Source organism: Mobula hypostoma, chromosome 10 (genome assembly GCF_963921235.1).
Source record: "Mobula hypostoma chromosome 10, sMobHyp1.1, whole genome shotgun sequence".
In the NCBI taxonomy this organism is placed as follows: domain Eukaryota; kingdom Metazoa; phylum Chordata; class Chondrichthyes; order Myliobatiformes; family Myliobatidae; genus Mobula; species Mobula hypostoma.
In genome coordinates, this window is record NC_086106.1 from 132,318,220 (window position 1) to 132,332,908 (window position 14,689).

Consider the following 14,689-nt stretch of genomic DNA (forward strand, 5'->3'; position numbering starts at 1 on the left):
GATACACGGGCAACAGTTTGTTCTCCAGATCCTACCGTCCCGGCTTGCGTACAGGCGAGTGTATGGGCTTCGCTTGACAGCTAGGTCGGAGGGCGTTAGCTATTACGTTAAGTCAAACGGAAACCTATTCTTTGAGACATGGCTGCGTGCAGTTATGTGGAGTAGCAGAATTCGCCTTGAGTGAAAATGGCAGCTCGCTGTCCAGCTCCGGCTCACTTTCGTTGACGCTGCCTGAAATTCGATGCCGGGAGCTGGGGAAACTCCCTGACTGGATTTAACGGCTCTTCGGCCCACTTTGCGGCAGGTTCAGCGGCCGTACTGCACTCTACCAATGGCCCCTCAATGGTCTAATCCCGTTCCCCCGCACAGTGGCCATGTGCCTCTCCCGTACGCCTATTCTAGCGCCTGGCCTAGAGTCTCTGAAACACTCCTATGCCATCTACGTCTACCACCAATCGCCGGCTGCGCATTCCAGGACCCCACCAGTCTCTGTGAAAAACGTACCCCACATATCCCCGTTAAACTTTACCCTCCCACCTCAAATGCATGACCTCTTCTATTAGACTTCTCAACCCTGGGAAAAAGATACCGGCTGCGTTCTTTATCAATGCCTCACATAAATCTATAACGTTCTATCAAGTCTTCCCTCAGCCTCGGCCCGAAGCAGCGACTGTTTATTCACCTCCATCGACTAAATACATCCTCAAAGAATTCCAATCAATTACTCAACCATGAATTCCTTTTCGAAGCCCATGAAAAACTCATTCAATCATATTACTTTCTAAGAGTCTTGAGACTGTCTTTCATTATATGATCTGATGATCTGAGAGAAGATTCAGCAGACGTTACCCGGATTGGAGGGCGGTAGGAGGGTTTGGGAGGGGGAGATATTCTCACTGGAATGTAGAAGGTTGGGGGGTGACTTTATACAGGCGTATAAACTGATTGATTCAGACTTGGTCATGGATAAGATTACACCATACCCATCAGGGAGGAGGCCATGTCAGGGACACCCGACTCAGAAATATTTACTTTCCACAAACAGGAAGCTCCATCCACTAACCCACCCCTACACACGCCCAACCACCACCATCATTTCCTGTACCCAGGAATGGAAAAGCCTACAGAAAGAGATAGATACAGTCCAGTACATCACAAGAAAAGCCCCTCTCACCATTGAGCGCATCTACAAGCAGCGCTACCACAACAAAACAATATCCATCATCTATGAACCTCACCATTCAGACCCTGCGCCCTTCTTGATAGTATCTGGTGGTGTGGAAGACTTCGTTCCACACCACCAGATTCAGTTATTTCTCCTGAACTACCAGGCTTCAGAACTCACCTCAACACTGAACTAACTCCACAACCGAAAGACTCACTTTCAAGGATTCCACAACTCATGTGCATGGTATTATGTATTTACTTTCAAAATTATTATTTATATGATTTGTCTCTTTTGTACATTGGTTGTTTGTCAGTCTTAGTTTATGTATGGTTTTTCGTAAAATCTCTTGTGTTTCTTTACTTTCCAGTAAATAACTGCAAGAAAATGAATCTATAGAAAAGTATAGTCATAGAACACCAAAGCACGGGAAAAGGCCCTTCAGCCCACCTAGTATGTGTTGTACTATTGATCTGCCCAGTCCCATCGACCTGCACCCCGACCATAGCCTCCCATACCCTTTCCATCCATGCATCTACCAAATTTTCTTGAAGGTTGAAATCAAACCTGCATCTATCACTTGCGTTGGCAGCACGTTCTACACTCTCGCCACCCTCTGAGTGAAGTTCCCCCTCATGTTCCCTTAAACGTTTCACCTTTCTCCCTTAACGCTTGACTTCGAGTTCTGGTCTCACCCAAACTCAGTGGGAAAAGTCCTTATCTGTAGCCATATCTTTATCTACATTATCAATACCCTCATAATTCTGTATACCTCTATTAAATCTCCCCTCATTCTCCCATGCTTTGGTGAATCCTAACCCATTCAACCTTCCGTTCTCTCAGTATTATTTATGTACTTATTTTAAAATTATTATTTGCAAAACTTCTTTTTTGCACATTGGTTGTTTGTCAGTCGTTGTTTATATATAGTTTTCATAAATGTTACTGCATTTCTTTTTTTCTGTGAATCGCCGCAACAAAATGAATTTCAAGATTGTATAAGGAGAGAAATATGTACTTTAATACTAAATTTACTTTGATTCGTCAGCCGAAAAGCAAATGTTAACAGCGCCCCAGAAAGCGGAGGTGAAGGTTGTGAAACTGCTCGGGGCATTGTCGACACAGGATACAATGCCCCGGTTTTCTTTACGTCCATCTGTTTCGATTCTCTTTATGAGGGGCGCTTATTTCTCAACTCGATAGTTAGCATCTGGAGAAGGCGGCGAGAGACTGGCGCGCTCCTATTCTGCGAAGCCCCGTACTGGGGTTACGGGCAGAAAGGGTCACGTTCTCCACCCCTTGAACTGGAAGTACATGTGTAAAGTGCTTCCTTAGGTGAACAGGTAGAAACCTGCGACCTGACGTGTTGGAGGTCCAGTTTGCGTCACAGTAAGGTGTGCAATCTGTGACTCCAGGGATAAACCAGCGTGTGTAACTTCATTCACCTCAACACTGAACTGACTCTACAACCTATAGGTCCACTTTCAAGAACTCCATAACCCAAGTTCTCAGCGTTATTTATTTACTTTTGCACATTGATTGTCAGCTTTTGTTTATAAGACCTTAAGACATAGGAACAGAATTAGGCAAATCGGCCCATCGAGTCTGCTCCGCCATTCCATCATGGCTGATTTATTATCTCTCCAAACCCCATTCTCCGCCTTCTCCCCGTACCCTTTGACGCCCTGGCTAATCAAGAACCTGTGTATAGTGTTCATAAATTCTATTGTATTTATTTATTTTCCTATAAATGTCCACAAGAAAATGGAGCTCTGGCATGTATATGGTGATATATACGTACTTTGATAATAAATTTCCTTTGAACCTTATAGCCTGTTCAGATGGCCCCGAAAGTTGACAGACTGTTATCGGAGTCGGGGTGACCTCTCGGGAAGAAGCCAAACCCGCACCCGGTCCCACTGCTCGGTGCCCGTTGTCCCGTGCTATCAGGTTGCAGGTGATGGAGGGGGTAAACTTTCCCTCGGCTTCGATTCCAAGAACCACATCGACCCCGATGTTCCTTGTTAAACCCCGCCCCAGCTGCACTGTCGGCAAGTTCGCGTTACACACCACGTGACAAATTGGGCGTGTCGCTCCATTGCTGTCCCGGGACATTCCGAGACGGAACAGGTCGATATCTGGAAGGCTAGATTGCTGTCTGGCTAACCGTCTTGTTCTTCCTTCTTGGGGAAGGAACATTCTCGCCAGGTTAACGCAGTGGCGAGATCTTCCTGCGTGAGAGAAAATAAAGTTCAAAGTAAATTTATTATCAAAGTACATATATGTCACCACATACAACCCTGAGATTAATTTTCCGAAAATGAGGCTTCCAAACATTTTATAATAGACGCGATGCCTCTTTGAACTCTTCCTTCCCAATGTAAACTGTTAATATTTCGGACAGCCGCGGACACAGGTTTAAAAAAAAGATGATGCATTTACTCTGAATCTTGTCACCATATACAATATTTATTTTTCTTGCAGGCATTCACAGTAGATACAAAGAAATACAATAAAATTAGTGAAAAACTACAGTTACTTACCTCAAACAGTATGGTTGATCAATAGCAACACTCAGTAACCCACTCCTCCACACCCCCAACCACCACTTTATCATTTTCTGTCAGTGTCACCTTGTGTACAGTCAGTCACTCCTGTGCCTAGCGTCACTTCATGGACATACAATCAATCTGTGCATGTAAGCTATTTTATGTACGTATTTATATTTATTGTGTGTTTTTATTAATACTGTGTTCTTTATCTTAATGTGTTTTTTTGTGCTGCATCGGATCTGGAGTAACAATTACAGTATTTCCTTCTCCTTTACCCATATGTACTGGAAATGACCTTAAACAATCTTAAATCTTGGACAGGCAAAGACTGACACACAACCAGTATGCAAAGGAGGAAAAATTCTGCAAATACACAAATCAGTAAATCAATAATACCGAGAATATGAGCCACAGATTCATAAAAAAACTGCTGCCACATAACCAGGCTCTTAGGCCCTTCATACCCTACTATCCCTGTATCTATCCAAACTTCCTTTAAACGTTCAAATCGAAATCTCATCCATCACTTGCGCTGACAGTTAGTTCCACGCTCTCACCAACCTCTGAGTGAGCAGTTTCCCCTCATGTTCCCCTTAAACTTTTCACCTTTCACCCTTAACCCAGTAGTCTCACCTAACCTCAGTTCAAAAAAAGACAATGCTCGCATTTACTTCATCTCCACCCCTCATAATTTTGTGTACTTCTGTAAAATCCCCGCTCATTCTTTGGGGAGTAAAGTTCTTCAGCATGAATCCGTAGGTTGTGTCCAGTGATCAGTTCAGTGTTCAACGCTGACAGGCTGTAAAACATAGACACGACGAGAGGGAAAAATATCGTACCCAGGGAACGGGAGCTCCTGGCCCAAGGACATGTTGTGACTTATTTCCCAGGGTGGAAATGGAATACGAGGGGGCATCATTTTAAGGTGATTGGAGGAAAGTCTAGGAGTTGGATGTGGTGGGTGCGTGAAACGCGCTGCCGGGGTGATAGTGGAGACATTAGAGACATTTAAGAAACTCTTACATATCCACAGAGATGATAGAAAAAAATGAGGGTTATGCGGGAGGGAAGGGTTAGATTGATCTCAGAGTGGGTTAAAAGGTCAGTATTATACTGTGGGCCAAAGAGCCTGTACTGTGCGGTAGTCTATGCCCTGGATGATGAATACCCCAACAGCGATAGGAAACTACGCGCTGGCATCTGTTGATAAGCAAGCGGCGATCTCTGTCTCTGACACACGCACGGGCTGCCTCCAGTGCTTCGGACTGCGCTTCCTCTCCTCTCCGGGTACCAGTCTCTCTGATCTCCGGGTCTCACAGTTCACTGCTCTCCATCCGTGCGCTGCCTCCCTCGTACCCCGACGGCTCCCCGGAGGGAGAGCGGGGCAGCCTCGGAGCCGGGAACAGGGAGTGCGGCGTGTGATGCGAGGAGCGCGTCGTTTCTCAGCATCAGCAGCCGGGCAGACAAAGAGCGGAAATAAGGTGAGGGGGAGGGAGGGTGAAACATGGCGGGGGGGGGGGGGCGTGTGGAGACGTAAATGTGCATCTCGTGAGTGGCTGAGGGAGGGAGAGCAGGCGGGAGCGAGCAGACGGGAGCGCGCTCTGTGGGTGTCAGAGGGGGTGGGGGAGCGGGCCGGGATTTAGCTGGCGTGTGTGTATGTGATTCAGTACACGGTATCCGTTCTCGCCTCGTACAGGTCCAGCCGGCAAAGCAGGACAGCCAAGGCGCTCTCCCTCGGCACCCCCGCCCCCTCCTCCTCCACGCACACCCACCCCGGACGAGTCTTCCCGTCAGCCGGCAGCCCGTCGAGAGAGCCACGCGTCCAAACTGGGATCTATGAGCGGGAAAGTGACCAAACCAAAGGAAGAGAAGGATGCCGCCAAAGGTAAGAGAGTGCGTGTCTCCCCGCGGGGGCTCGGGGCTGTTTGCTGTTCGCGGGTGGGGGAGTCAGGCCCCCGGGAGCCCGGCGGGTTGGGGTTGTCGGCGGGTTCATCTGGCGCCAGCTGCCGTGTTTGCAAGCGGAATATTCCTGATTCTGCCACCAGCTTGTCACGGTGGGGGAGAGAGGGGGAACGTGCAACACCTCTCTTCCCCCCGCCACCACATTTTCCTCCCTCATGGGAAGAGGCTTTGATACGGGGTGGTGGCAGTAGGCGAGGGGGCGGGTTACAGGCGCCCCGCGTCTCGCAGTGTCGACCTACTCCAGACTATGGCACCGGGACTGAAGGCAGGACCTCCAACCCCTGCTACCTCCTGCCATTTGTTTACGGACTGGAGGGTTTGGGTTACGGGACAGGTCGGCTGTCGAAGACACCCGCTGGGACAGTGTCCTCCTGCACCGCCGAAGGGGTCCCTCCTACGCCCAATGTCTGGGTCGACTCCGGGTGTCCCCGGTCAGAAGGGCGCGTTGAGCTGGGCAAATCGGTGTCGGGCTGCGACAATCGTACAGCTCCGGGTCCCTGATACGCCCGCCCGGAACCGGGTCGCCCCGGGTTTCACACTGGAGTTTCGGGGCGGGTTTGGACTGGAGACGTTCGCCTCTCCTTTCTGCATTTACGAAGCGTGCGTTCGGTGTAAAAGTGGAAATGGAGTTTTCCCCGGTGATTTCGCCAGCCTTGCTGTTCCCTAGCCCACAGTCACTGACTGATACAAAGCCCCCTGTGGTCAAAGGCTGTCGCGGGGTAAACTGTTACACAGAGTTATAGAGTAAACTTTGGCGGTGATCGATGACAATCACGCTAAAACGGTGGGGGTAACGAGCTGTTGACAGCCACGTGGAGAGAGAGGAATTACTTCTATGGCTTGGGATCCTTCCTAAGCCGGAGTAGGCTCCATTTCAAATCCCCAAATCTGACCACACGCTGCGTTGTCTTGTTAGGGGCGGCTGGTTTTCGGGGGGTTCCGTCCGCTGGTGACAACTTGCAGCCTCGGTCGCAGCTTGTGTCCTGAGAATCAGCTGTTGTCTGCGGTTTGGGCTGACGGAGGCTTCTTGTTCGCTTACATACATTGAACTTTGCAGAATAACAGTATTTATGCGAGCACTTCTATGACCAGCGCACCACGAACGCCTTGTCTAGTGATAAGTGAGATAAATCGCGTGTATCGGCTGCTGCTATTCATAGTAACAGTTTCCTGACGGCTCTGACAACTCACCATAAATATGCACCTTATTCCTGGGACTTTTGCGGCAACCATCGCCTTTCCACTTGCAGCAGAGACGGCGACCTATTTATAGAAAGATTAAACAAGGCCTCTCACTCGATAACATTTAAGACTGTTTGATATGGATCACGTTATCGCTCAATCACTCTCTTCCTTTGTCTGCCTCCATCCCAGCTCGTCCGTCTCTGTTTCCTGCTCCGCCGCGTATTCCACCCTCCCTCTCCCCCTCTTTCACCCCATTCTTCCTCTCTCTTTCCCCCACACCTCTCTCTCCCCTACCCCTCCTGCACCCCCTCTCAAACACTCTCTCTCACCCGCCCTCTCTCTGTGACTCTCACTTCCTCTCTCTCTCTATGACTATCTCACTCCCTTTCTCTGTGACTCCCTCTCTGTGACTGCCTCTCTCTGTGACTCTATCTCACTCCCTTTCTCTCTGACTCTCTCTGTCTATGACTATCTCACTCCTTTTCTCTGTGACTCCCTCTCTCTGTTACTGCCTCTTGTCTGTCTCTCTCTCTGTGACTCTATCTCACTCCCGTTCTCTGTGACTCTCTCTCTCTCTCTCTGACTTTCTCTCTCTATGACTCTCTCTCTGACTCTCTCTGTGTGTGACTGTCTCTCTCTGTGACTCTATCTCACTCCCTTTCTCTCTGACTCTCTCTCTCTCTCTGTAGTTGTGACTGTCTGTCTGTGACTCTGTCTGTCTGTCTGTCTCCCTCTCTCTGTCTCTGTGACTGTCTGTCTGTCTCTCCCTTTGCCACTGCCTGTAGTGTAACTATTAATTGGTAACGTGAACAAATGAAGTTATGCATCACAGTCCCGGCCCACCAGCCTTGGAGGCTGATTTGCGGGCAGTGCGAGTGGATGGCTTTGGGCTTGCCCTCCCTCCTCACTGGGCAACACCATTTAACTCCAGAGAACTGTTCAATCACACCTGGGGACACTTTCTCTTGCTGTTGCTGATGTTGAGAGAGACTTCTGGGAGGGGACCCTGATTCAGGGAGAGGATGGGGTGTGGGGCTGAGAAGGGGAAAAATAATTGACCGGCGGAGCAGGTTTGATGGGCCAAATGGCCTAATTCTGCTCTTATGTCTTACGGTTGTATGGTTTCATGGTTCATGTCTGAGGTCTGGAATGCAGACCCCTTTGAGTCTTCAACCTGGATCTTCAGACTGCTGGTGTGAAGCATTCTGTTAACTGCTGTTCTATTTCTGGTGATCCAGACAGGATTCTGGGCAAGGTAGCAAACTGGAGACAACATTGACTTAATGGTGAGAGTTAAGAGTTGGTCGAGGAAAATGGCCTGACACCAGTGGTGATGGACTGTTTAATGCTTATTTATTTACTTATTGAGGTACAGCATGGAATCGGCCCTCTGCCCTTTTGAGGCACGCTGCCCAGCAATCCCCCGATATAACCTAGCCTAATCATGGGACAATTTACAATAACCAGTTCACCTAGGACATCTTCGGGCAGTTGGAGGAAACACACGCAGTCACGGGAAGAACGGGCAGCATTGGGAATTGAACCCGGGTCACTGGTACTGTAAAGCGTTGTGCTAACCACTACTCTACCGTGTGATGGGAATTAAACCTCGGTTACTGCTACTGTAAAGCGTTGTGCTAACCACTACTCTACCGTGTGATGGGAATTGAACCCCGGTTACTGCTACTGTAAAGCGTTGTGCTACCCACTACTCTACTGTGCCACCCTGCCATGTAAGCTGATCATTTGGAAGACAGTGTAAGTGGCTTGGTTAGTAAGTTTGTGGGTGACGCCAGAATTGGTGGCAAATTATAGAAAGTTATCTAAGGTTATAATAGAATCTAGATTAGCTGGGAAAGGGGGTGAGGGAATGGCTGTAGGTGTTTAACCAAAATGTTGCATTTTGGCAGGTTAAAACAGGCCAGGACATACATGATGACAGGGCCCTGAGGAGAATAGCAAGACCTTGGGTAGAAGAACACTACAGCACAGAAAGAAACCCTTTGGCCCATCTAGTCTGTGCCAAACTATTAATCTGCCTAGTCCCTTCAACCTGCACCAGGACCATAGCCCTCCATACCCTTCCGATCCATGTACTTATCCAAATTTCTCTTCAATGCTGAAATTGAAACCACATCCACCACTTCCACCAGCCACTCATTCCACACTCTCACCAGCCTCTGAGTGAAGAAATTCCCCCTCATGTTCCCCTTTCACCCTTAACCCATGACCTCTAGTTCTAGTCTCACCCAACCTCAGTGGGGAAAGTCTGCTTGCATTTGCCCTATCTATACGTAAGTCGCTGAGAGTGGTCACACAGGTCCACGATGGAGAAGAAGCTACACAGCAGACCTACCTTTGTCAGGTTAGCCGGGGGATAGGGAGTGGGATGTACAAATTATTGGTTAGGCTGCACTCAGAGTATTGTCCATAGTTCTGATCACCATGCCACAGGAAGGATGCGATTGAGCCTTCAGCAGGAGTTCTGGACCTAAATGCTGGCCTCCATAACAAGGGGAGTTGAGTATAAGAGCAAAGAGGTCCTTCTGCAGCTGTACAGGGCCCTGGTGAGACCACACCTGGAGTACTGTGTGCAGTTTTGGTCTCCAAATTTGAGGAAGGACATTCTTGCTATTGAGGGAGTGCAGCGTAGGTTCACGAGGTTAATTCCCGGGATGGCGGGACTGTTATATGTCGAAAGATTGGAGCAACTGGGCTTGTAACCACTGGAATTTAGAAGGATGAGAGGGGATCTGATTGAAAAATATAAGATTATTAAAGGATTGGACACGCTAGAGGCAGGAAACATGTTCCCAATGTTGGGGGAGTCCAGAACCGGAGGCCACAGTTTAAAAATAAGGGGTAGACAATTTAGAACAGAGTTGAGGAGAAACTTTTTCACCCAGAGAGTGGTGGATCTGTGGAATACTGTGCCTCAGAAGGCAGTGGAGGCCGATTCTTTGGATGATTTCAAGAAAGAGTTAGATAGAGCTCTTAACGATAGTGGAGTCAAGGGATATGGGGAGAAGGCAGGAACGGGGTACTGATTGTGGATGATCAACCATGATCACAATGAATGGCGGTGCTGGCTTGAAGGGCCGAATGGCCTACTCCTGCACCCATTGTCTATTGTCTATTGTCTATGAATGTCGACTGTACTCTTTTCTATAGACGCTACCTGACTTGCTGAGTTCCTTCAGCATTTTGTATGTGTTGCTCCGATTTCCAACATCTACAGATTTTCTCTTGTTTGTGGTTGATTGATCATTGTAAATCAGGTTAGGGTTAAATCAGTGGGTTGCTACAGCTCGAAAAGCCAGAAAGGCCTGGTCCGCACTGTATCTCCAAATTAATAAAAATTGTTTCCTTTTACGGGCAGGGCAACTTCAGGTGAGAGTTTGAAAAGGTATTTTTCTCAGAATCAGAGTCAGGTTTAATATCACTGGCATATGTTGTGAAATTTGTAGTAGTTTTGCAGCAGTACATTGCAATACATAATAAAAAAAATCTGTAAATTACAATAAGTATATATAAAATTTAAATTAAATAAGTAGAGCAAAAGAAAGTGAGGTAGTGTATACTATCCATTCAGAAATCTGATGGTGGAGGGGAAGAAGCTGTTCCCGAAACACTGAATGTGTGTCTTCAGGCCCCTGAACTTGCTCCTTGCTGGTAGCAATGAGAAGGGGACATGTCCTAGGTGAGGGGGGTCCTTAATGATTGGTGCTGCCTTTCAGAGGTATTGTCTTTTGAAGGTGTCTTCAATGCAGGGGAGGCTAGTGCCCATGAAGGAACTGGCTGAGTTTATGACTTTCTGCAGCTCTTTCCTGATGCCAAACTCAGCTTCAAATCTTCATCCTGTCTGTGTAAGCTCCTCCACCCCTGAGAGCACCCCCCTCCCCACCCTGGCCACTGAACTCCTTAATCTCATTTGTTGTGTACTTGAATCCCTCCACCACTTGCAGCTGTGCCTGGGTCCAGGTCACCATTTCCTTCCAATAACCTTCCTTCCAGTCTCTCAGTTTCAAACCTACTCTTGGACTGTGATTCAGTCATGTCTCCTGACAGAGAAAAGAGTGCAGAGAAATTTCACAAGGATGTTGACAGGACCTGGGAACCTACGAGAGGCATAGACAGAGTGGTCAGAGAAGAGAGACAGTATCTTTTTCCCAGCATTGTAAAATATCTGGTACCAGAGGGCAGACATTTAAGATGCGAGGGCTTAATTTCAGTGGAGATATGAGAAGCAAATTTTTAACCACAGAGAACGATGGATGCCTGGAATGAGCTGCCTGGGGTGGGGGTAGAGGCAGATACACCAGAGACTTTTAGATAGGCACATGATTGTGAGGAAAATGGAAGGATATGGACATTGCATAAGCGGAGCAGATTAGTTTAGTTGGCCTTTGATTACTTATTTAGTTGATTTGGCACAACATTGTGGGCCATGGGGCCTGTTCCTGTGCTGTGTTGTTTTATGTTACAGGGAAAGGTGGAATAAGTTATTCCCTAGAACGTAGAAGATTGAGGGGAGACTTGATATGTTATACAAAATTATGATGGGGTAGAGATAGGGTAAATACAAGCAAGTTTTATCCACTGAGGTTGAGTGAGATGAGAACTGGAGACCATAGGTTAAGGGTGAAATGTGAGATATTTAAGAGGAACCTGAGGAGATATTCTTCACTCAGAGCAAGGGTTCCCAGCCTGGGGTGCAAGAGCCCCTTTGTTAATGGTAAGGGTCCACAGCATAAAAAGTGCTTGCACTCTCTGAGAGGGTGATGAGAGTGTGGAACGAGCTGCCAGTGGATGTGGGTTCAATTTCAACCTTTAAGAGAAATTAGGATAGGTGCATTGATGGGAGGGGTCTGGATGGCTGTGGTACAGGTGCAGGTCAATGTACTACTAAGAATAACATTTCGGTACAGGAGCTATAACTCGACTTCTCTCCTAAGTATTAAGTCTGTCTGTGCCCCTGAAATACTTTGAGATAATTTCCTACCCTATGATTTCAAGTTCAAGTTTATTGTCATTCAACTGTACACATGTAAAGTGCCAAATGAAACACAATTCCTCAGAGATCAAATTGCAAGACACAGTACACATATCACAGACAGCACATAAAATAATATTAATATAATAATATTAACAGATTTAAAAAAGTGTTTTGTGGATGTCATAAAGTGCCTATATGACATACAGTTAAATATACAACAGTATAGTGCTACTGGTATAGTCATAAATAATGTGTACTGGATGGAAGCAGAGTGTCTCCCAGCCTGGGGGAAGTAGCTTTCAGTAAATAAAATCTTATGATTAAACAAGTGAAATGGATGTGGTAATAATCTAAAACAGCGAAGGGTTTAATACTCCAATCTAAAATATTTCAATTTTTAAAGCCAGTTCATTTTGATTTGGTTTAAACATTGAAGCTGTGCAGTTATCGAATCACACAACATTCAGCATCTGCTGGCTCTTTCCAATATCTATTCAATTAGTGAAATTCCCCAGAGCCCAGAACATTTCCTAACTCCGGCACATGTCCAATTCCCTTTGCGAGGCCCACATTGATTCTACATCTCCAGGCCTACAGCTACTAGCTTCAGATTCAGTCACTCTCATTCTATATAAACTTTTTTCCTCCTATCCAAACAGAGTCGTAGAGCACTGCAGCACACAAGCAGGCCATTTGGCCCATTTCTCCCATGCTGAACTGTTATTCTGTCTAGTCCCATCCACCTGCACACGGACCTTGGCCCTTCATATCTTCCCCATCTATATACTTATCCAAATTTCTCCAAAACGTTGCAATTGAACACACATCTAACACTTCTTCTGGCAGCTCATTCCACACTCTCGCCACCCTCTGAGTGAAGAGGTTCCCCTTAAGTATGTCACCTTTCACACTTAACCCATGACATCTAGTTCTGGTCTCACTCAACCTCAGTGGAAAAAGCCTGTGTGCATTTACCCTAACTATACCCCTCATAATTTTGTATTCCTTCTATCAAATCTCCCCTCATTCTTCTATGCTCGAGGAAAAGAAGTCTTAAATTCTTCAGCCTTTCCCCATAACTCCGGTCCACAATTCCTGTCAACATCCTTGTAAATTTTTTTCTGTTCTCTTTCAATCCCTTTGACATCTTTCCTGTAGGTAGGTGAGCCCAACTGCACACAATACTCCAAGCCAGGTTTCAACAATGTCTTATACAATTTCAACAAAACATCCCAAATTCTTTGACTTATGAAGGCAATGTGCCAAAAGCTCTCTTTATGGCCCTGTCTATCTGTGACACCACTCAGTCACAAGTTTCTAACTTTTTAACTAATAACAGACTTGTTACTTAATCTGTGACCTGATCAGTATTTTCTGCAAGCATAACACCATGGTTAAAATTTTACTGCTAATGTTGTAGGGTAGTTCATTTCATGTTTTTCTGTAGAAACAGTGTGTTCTGCTGGTAGTTTTGAGGTTCTGCCTCTTGGTTTTTTTGCACTACCTTACTTTCCCTTTTCTATTTTCTATTTATGATTTATAATTTAAATTTTTACTATTTACTATCGATTTGTACTCCAGGGAGTGTGAAGTGCAGAATCAAATATCGCTGTGATGGTTGTACGCTCTAGTATCAATTGTTTAGCGACAATAAAGTAAAGTAAAGAACTGTTAAAGGTGAGAGGTTGTGATGTTCAGCTTAGGAATATTGGGCCAGCCAATCAGGATGGAGGAATTGGGAGAAGGTTCCAGAGGAAGCTGGGCAGAGAGGTTTTGTGACGGACACTGGGGTGGGTCAAGGTCTTTTTGGTGGGAGATGGAGAGAGAAAAAGATTGAGAGAACCAGCCGTAGGATTTGATCCAACTGGAGTGCACGATGGAGTCCAAAATGGGAAGTTCTACTGGTGATCGGGGAATAGGAGTTGGCACCGTGAGGTAAAGGACACATCCAGCTGTTGGAAGATCTGAGCTCCAACCTTGTGCACATTTGACTATTTTAATTATAAAGGGCCCTTTTTTGCTTTCTTGTTAAATAACTGTTCGATTAAGTGCTATTTATGAATACACCTTATTTATAATTGTATGCAGTGTATGATCTGTTATTTCTTGCTGATGGATAATTGCAAGTGGGCAATATTTGGTCAGATCGGGGTGCGGGTGGTTGAAACACCCCAGCTTCCCAGTCTGGTGGGACCCAAGTCATACCAACCCTCGATATACGAGTTTGAGAAAGGTGGTTTTCTCACCCCTGAGTCCAGCGGCTTGTTAGTGAGGGCAAACAAGTTGTGTTTCCAGAGATGTCCAGTAAAAGGGAGTTTCACAGATTTTTCCCTTCAATATTCTGCTCAGTTTATGAATCTTTAGGTCGCATTACTTACTGACATTTCCCTCAGCATGCTATTGATGTTCTTTTCATTTTTGAAGGGATCACTCACATCCCTCATACTCCACATCTCTGACAGGTATTTAATGAAGTGCATTTACCCATATGTAAATTGGACAGAAGTACTTCTAGATTGGAATTGCTTTATTATTGTCACATGTACCAATAAACTTGGTACAAGTTTGCCTTGGATACTGTTCATAGGGGTGAAATCATTACACAGTGCATTGAGCTAGAATAAGGTTCAACTTAACACTGCAGAGTAAAGCGTAGAAGCTACTGAAAGAGTGCAGTGCAGGTAAACAATAAAGTACAGGATCATAACAAGGTAGGTTATGAAGCCAAGAGTCCAGCTTGTCATAAAAGAGGCTTGTTCAGGAGTCTGATAACAGTGGGATAGAAGCTGTCCTTGAGCCTTGTGGTACATGCTTTCAGTCCCCATTGAG

At 46.3% G+C, this 14,689-nt stretch overlaps 1 protein-coding gene across 2 annotated transcripts in view; it reads left to right on the top strand.

Moving 5' to 3' along the window:
• Nucleotides 1-14,689, top strand: part of fgf13a (fibroblast growth factor 13a) — a 483,723-nt gene that overhangs the window by 969 nt on the left and 468,065 nt on the right. The window contains exons 1-2 of one of the 2 annotated variants that reach the window (XM_063061171.1): nt 4,119-5,198; nt 5,414-5,602. In XM_063061171.1, coding sequence (XP_062917241.1) covers nt 5,554-5,602 — 49 coding nt within the window. In that variant the 5' untranslated portion in view covers nt 4,119-5,198; nt 5,414-5,553. Of the gene's footprint in view, nt 1-4,118; nt 5,199-5,413; nt 5,603-14,689 lie in introns of those variants that run through there. The other variant, XM_063061170.1, reaches the window with a different exon arrangement.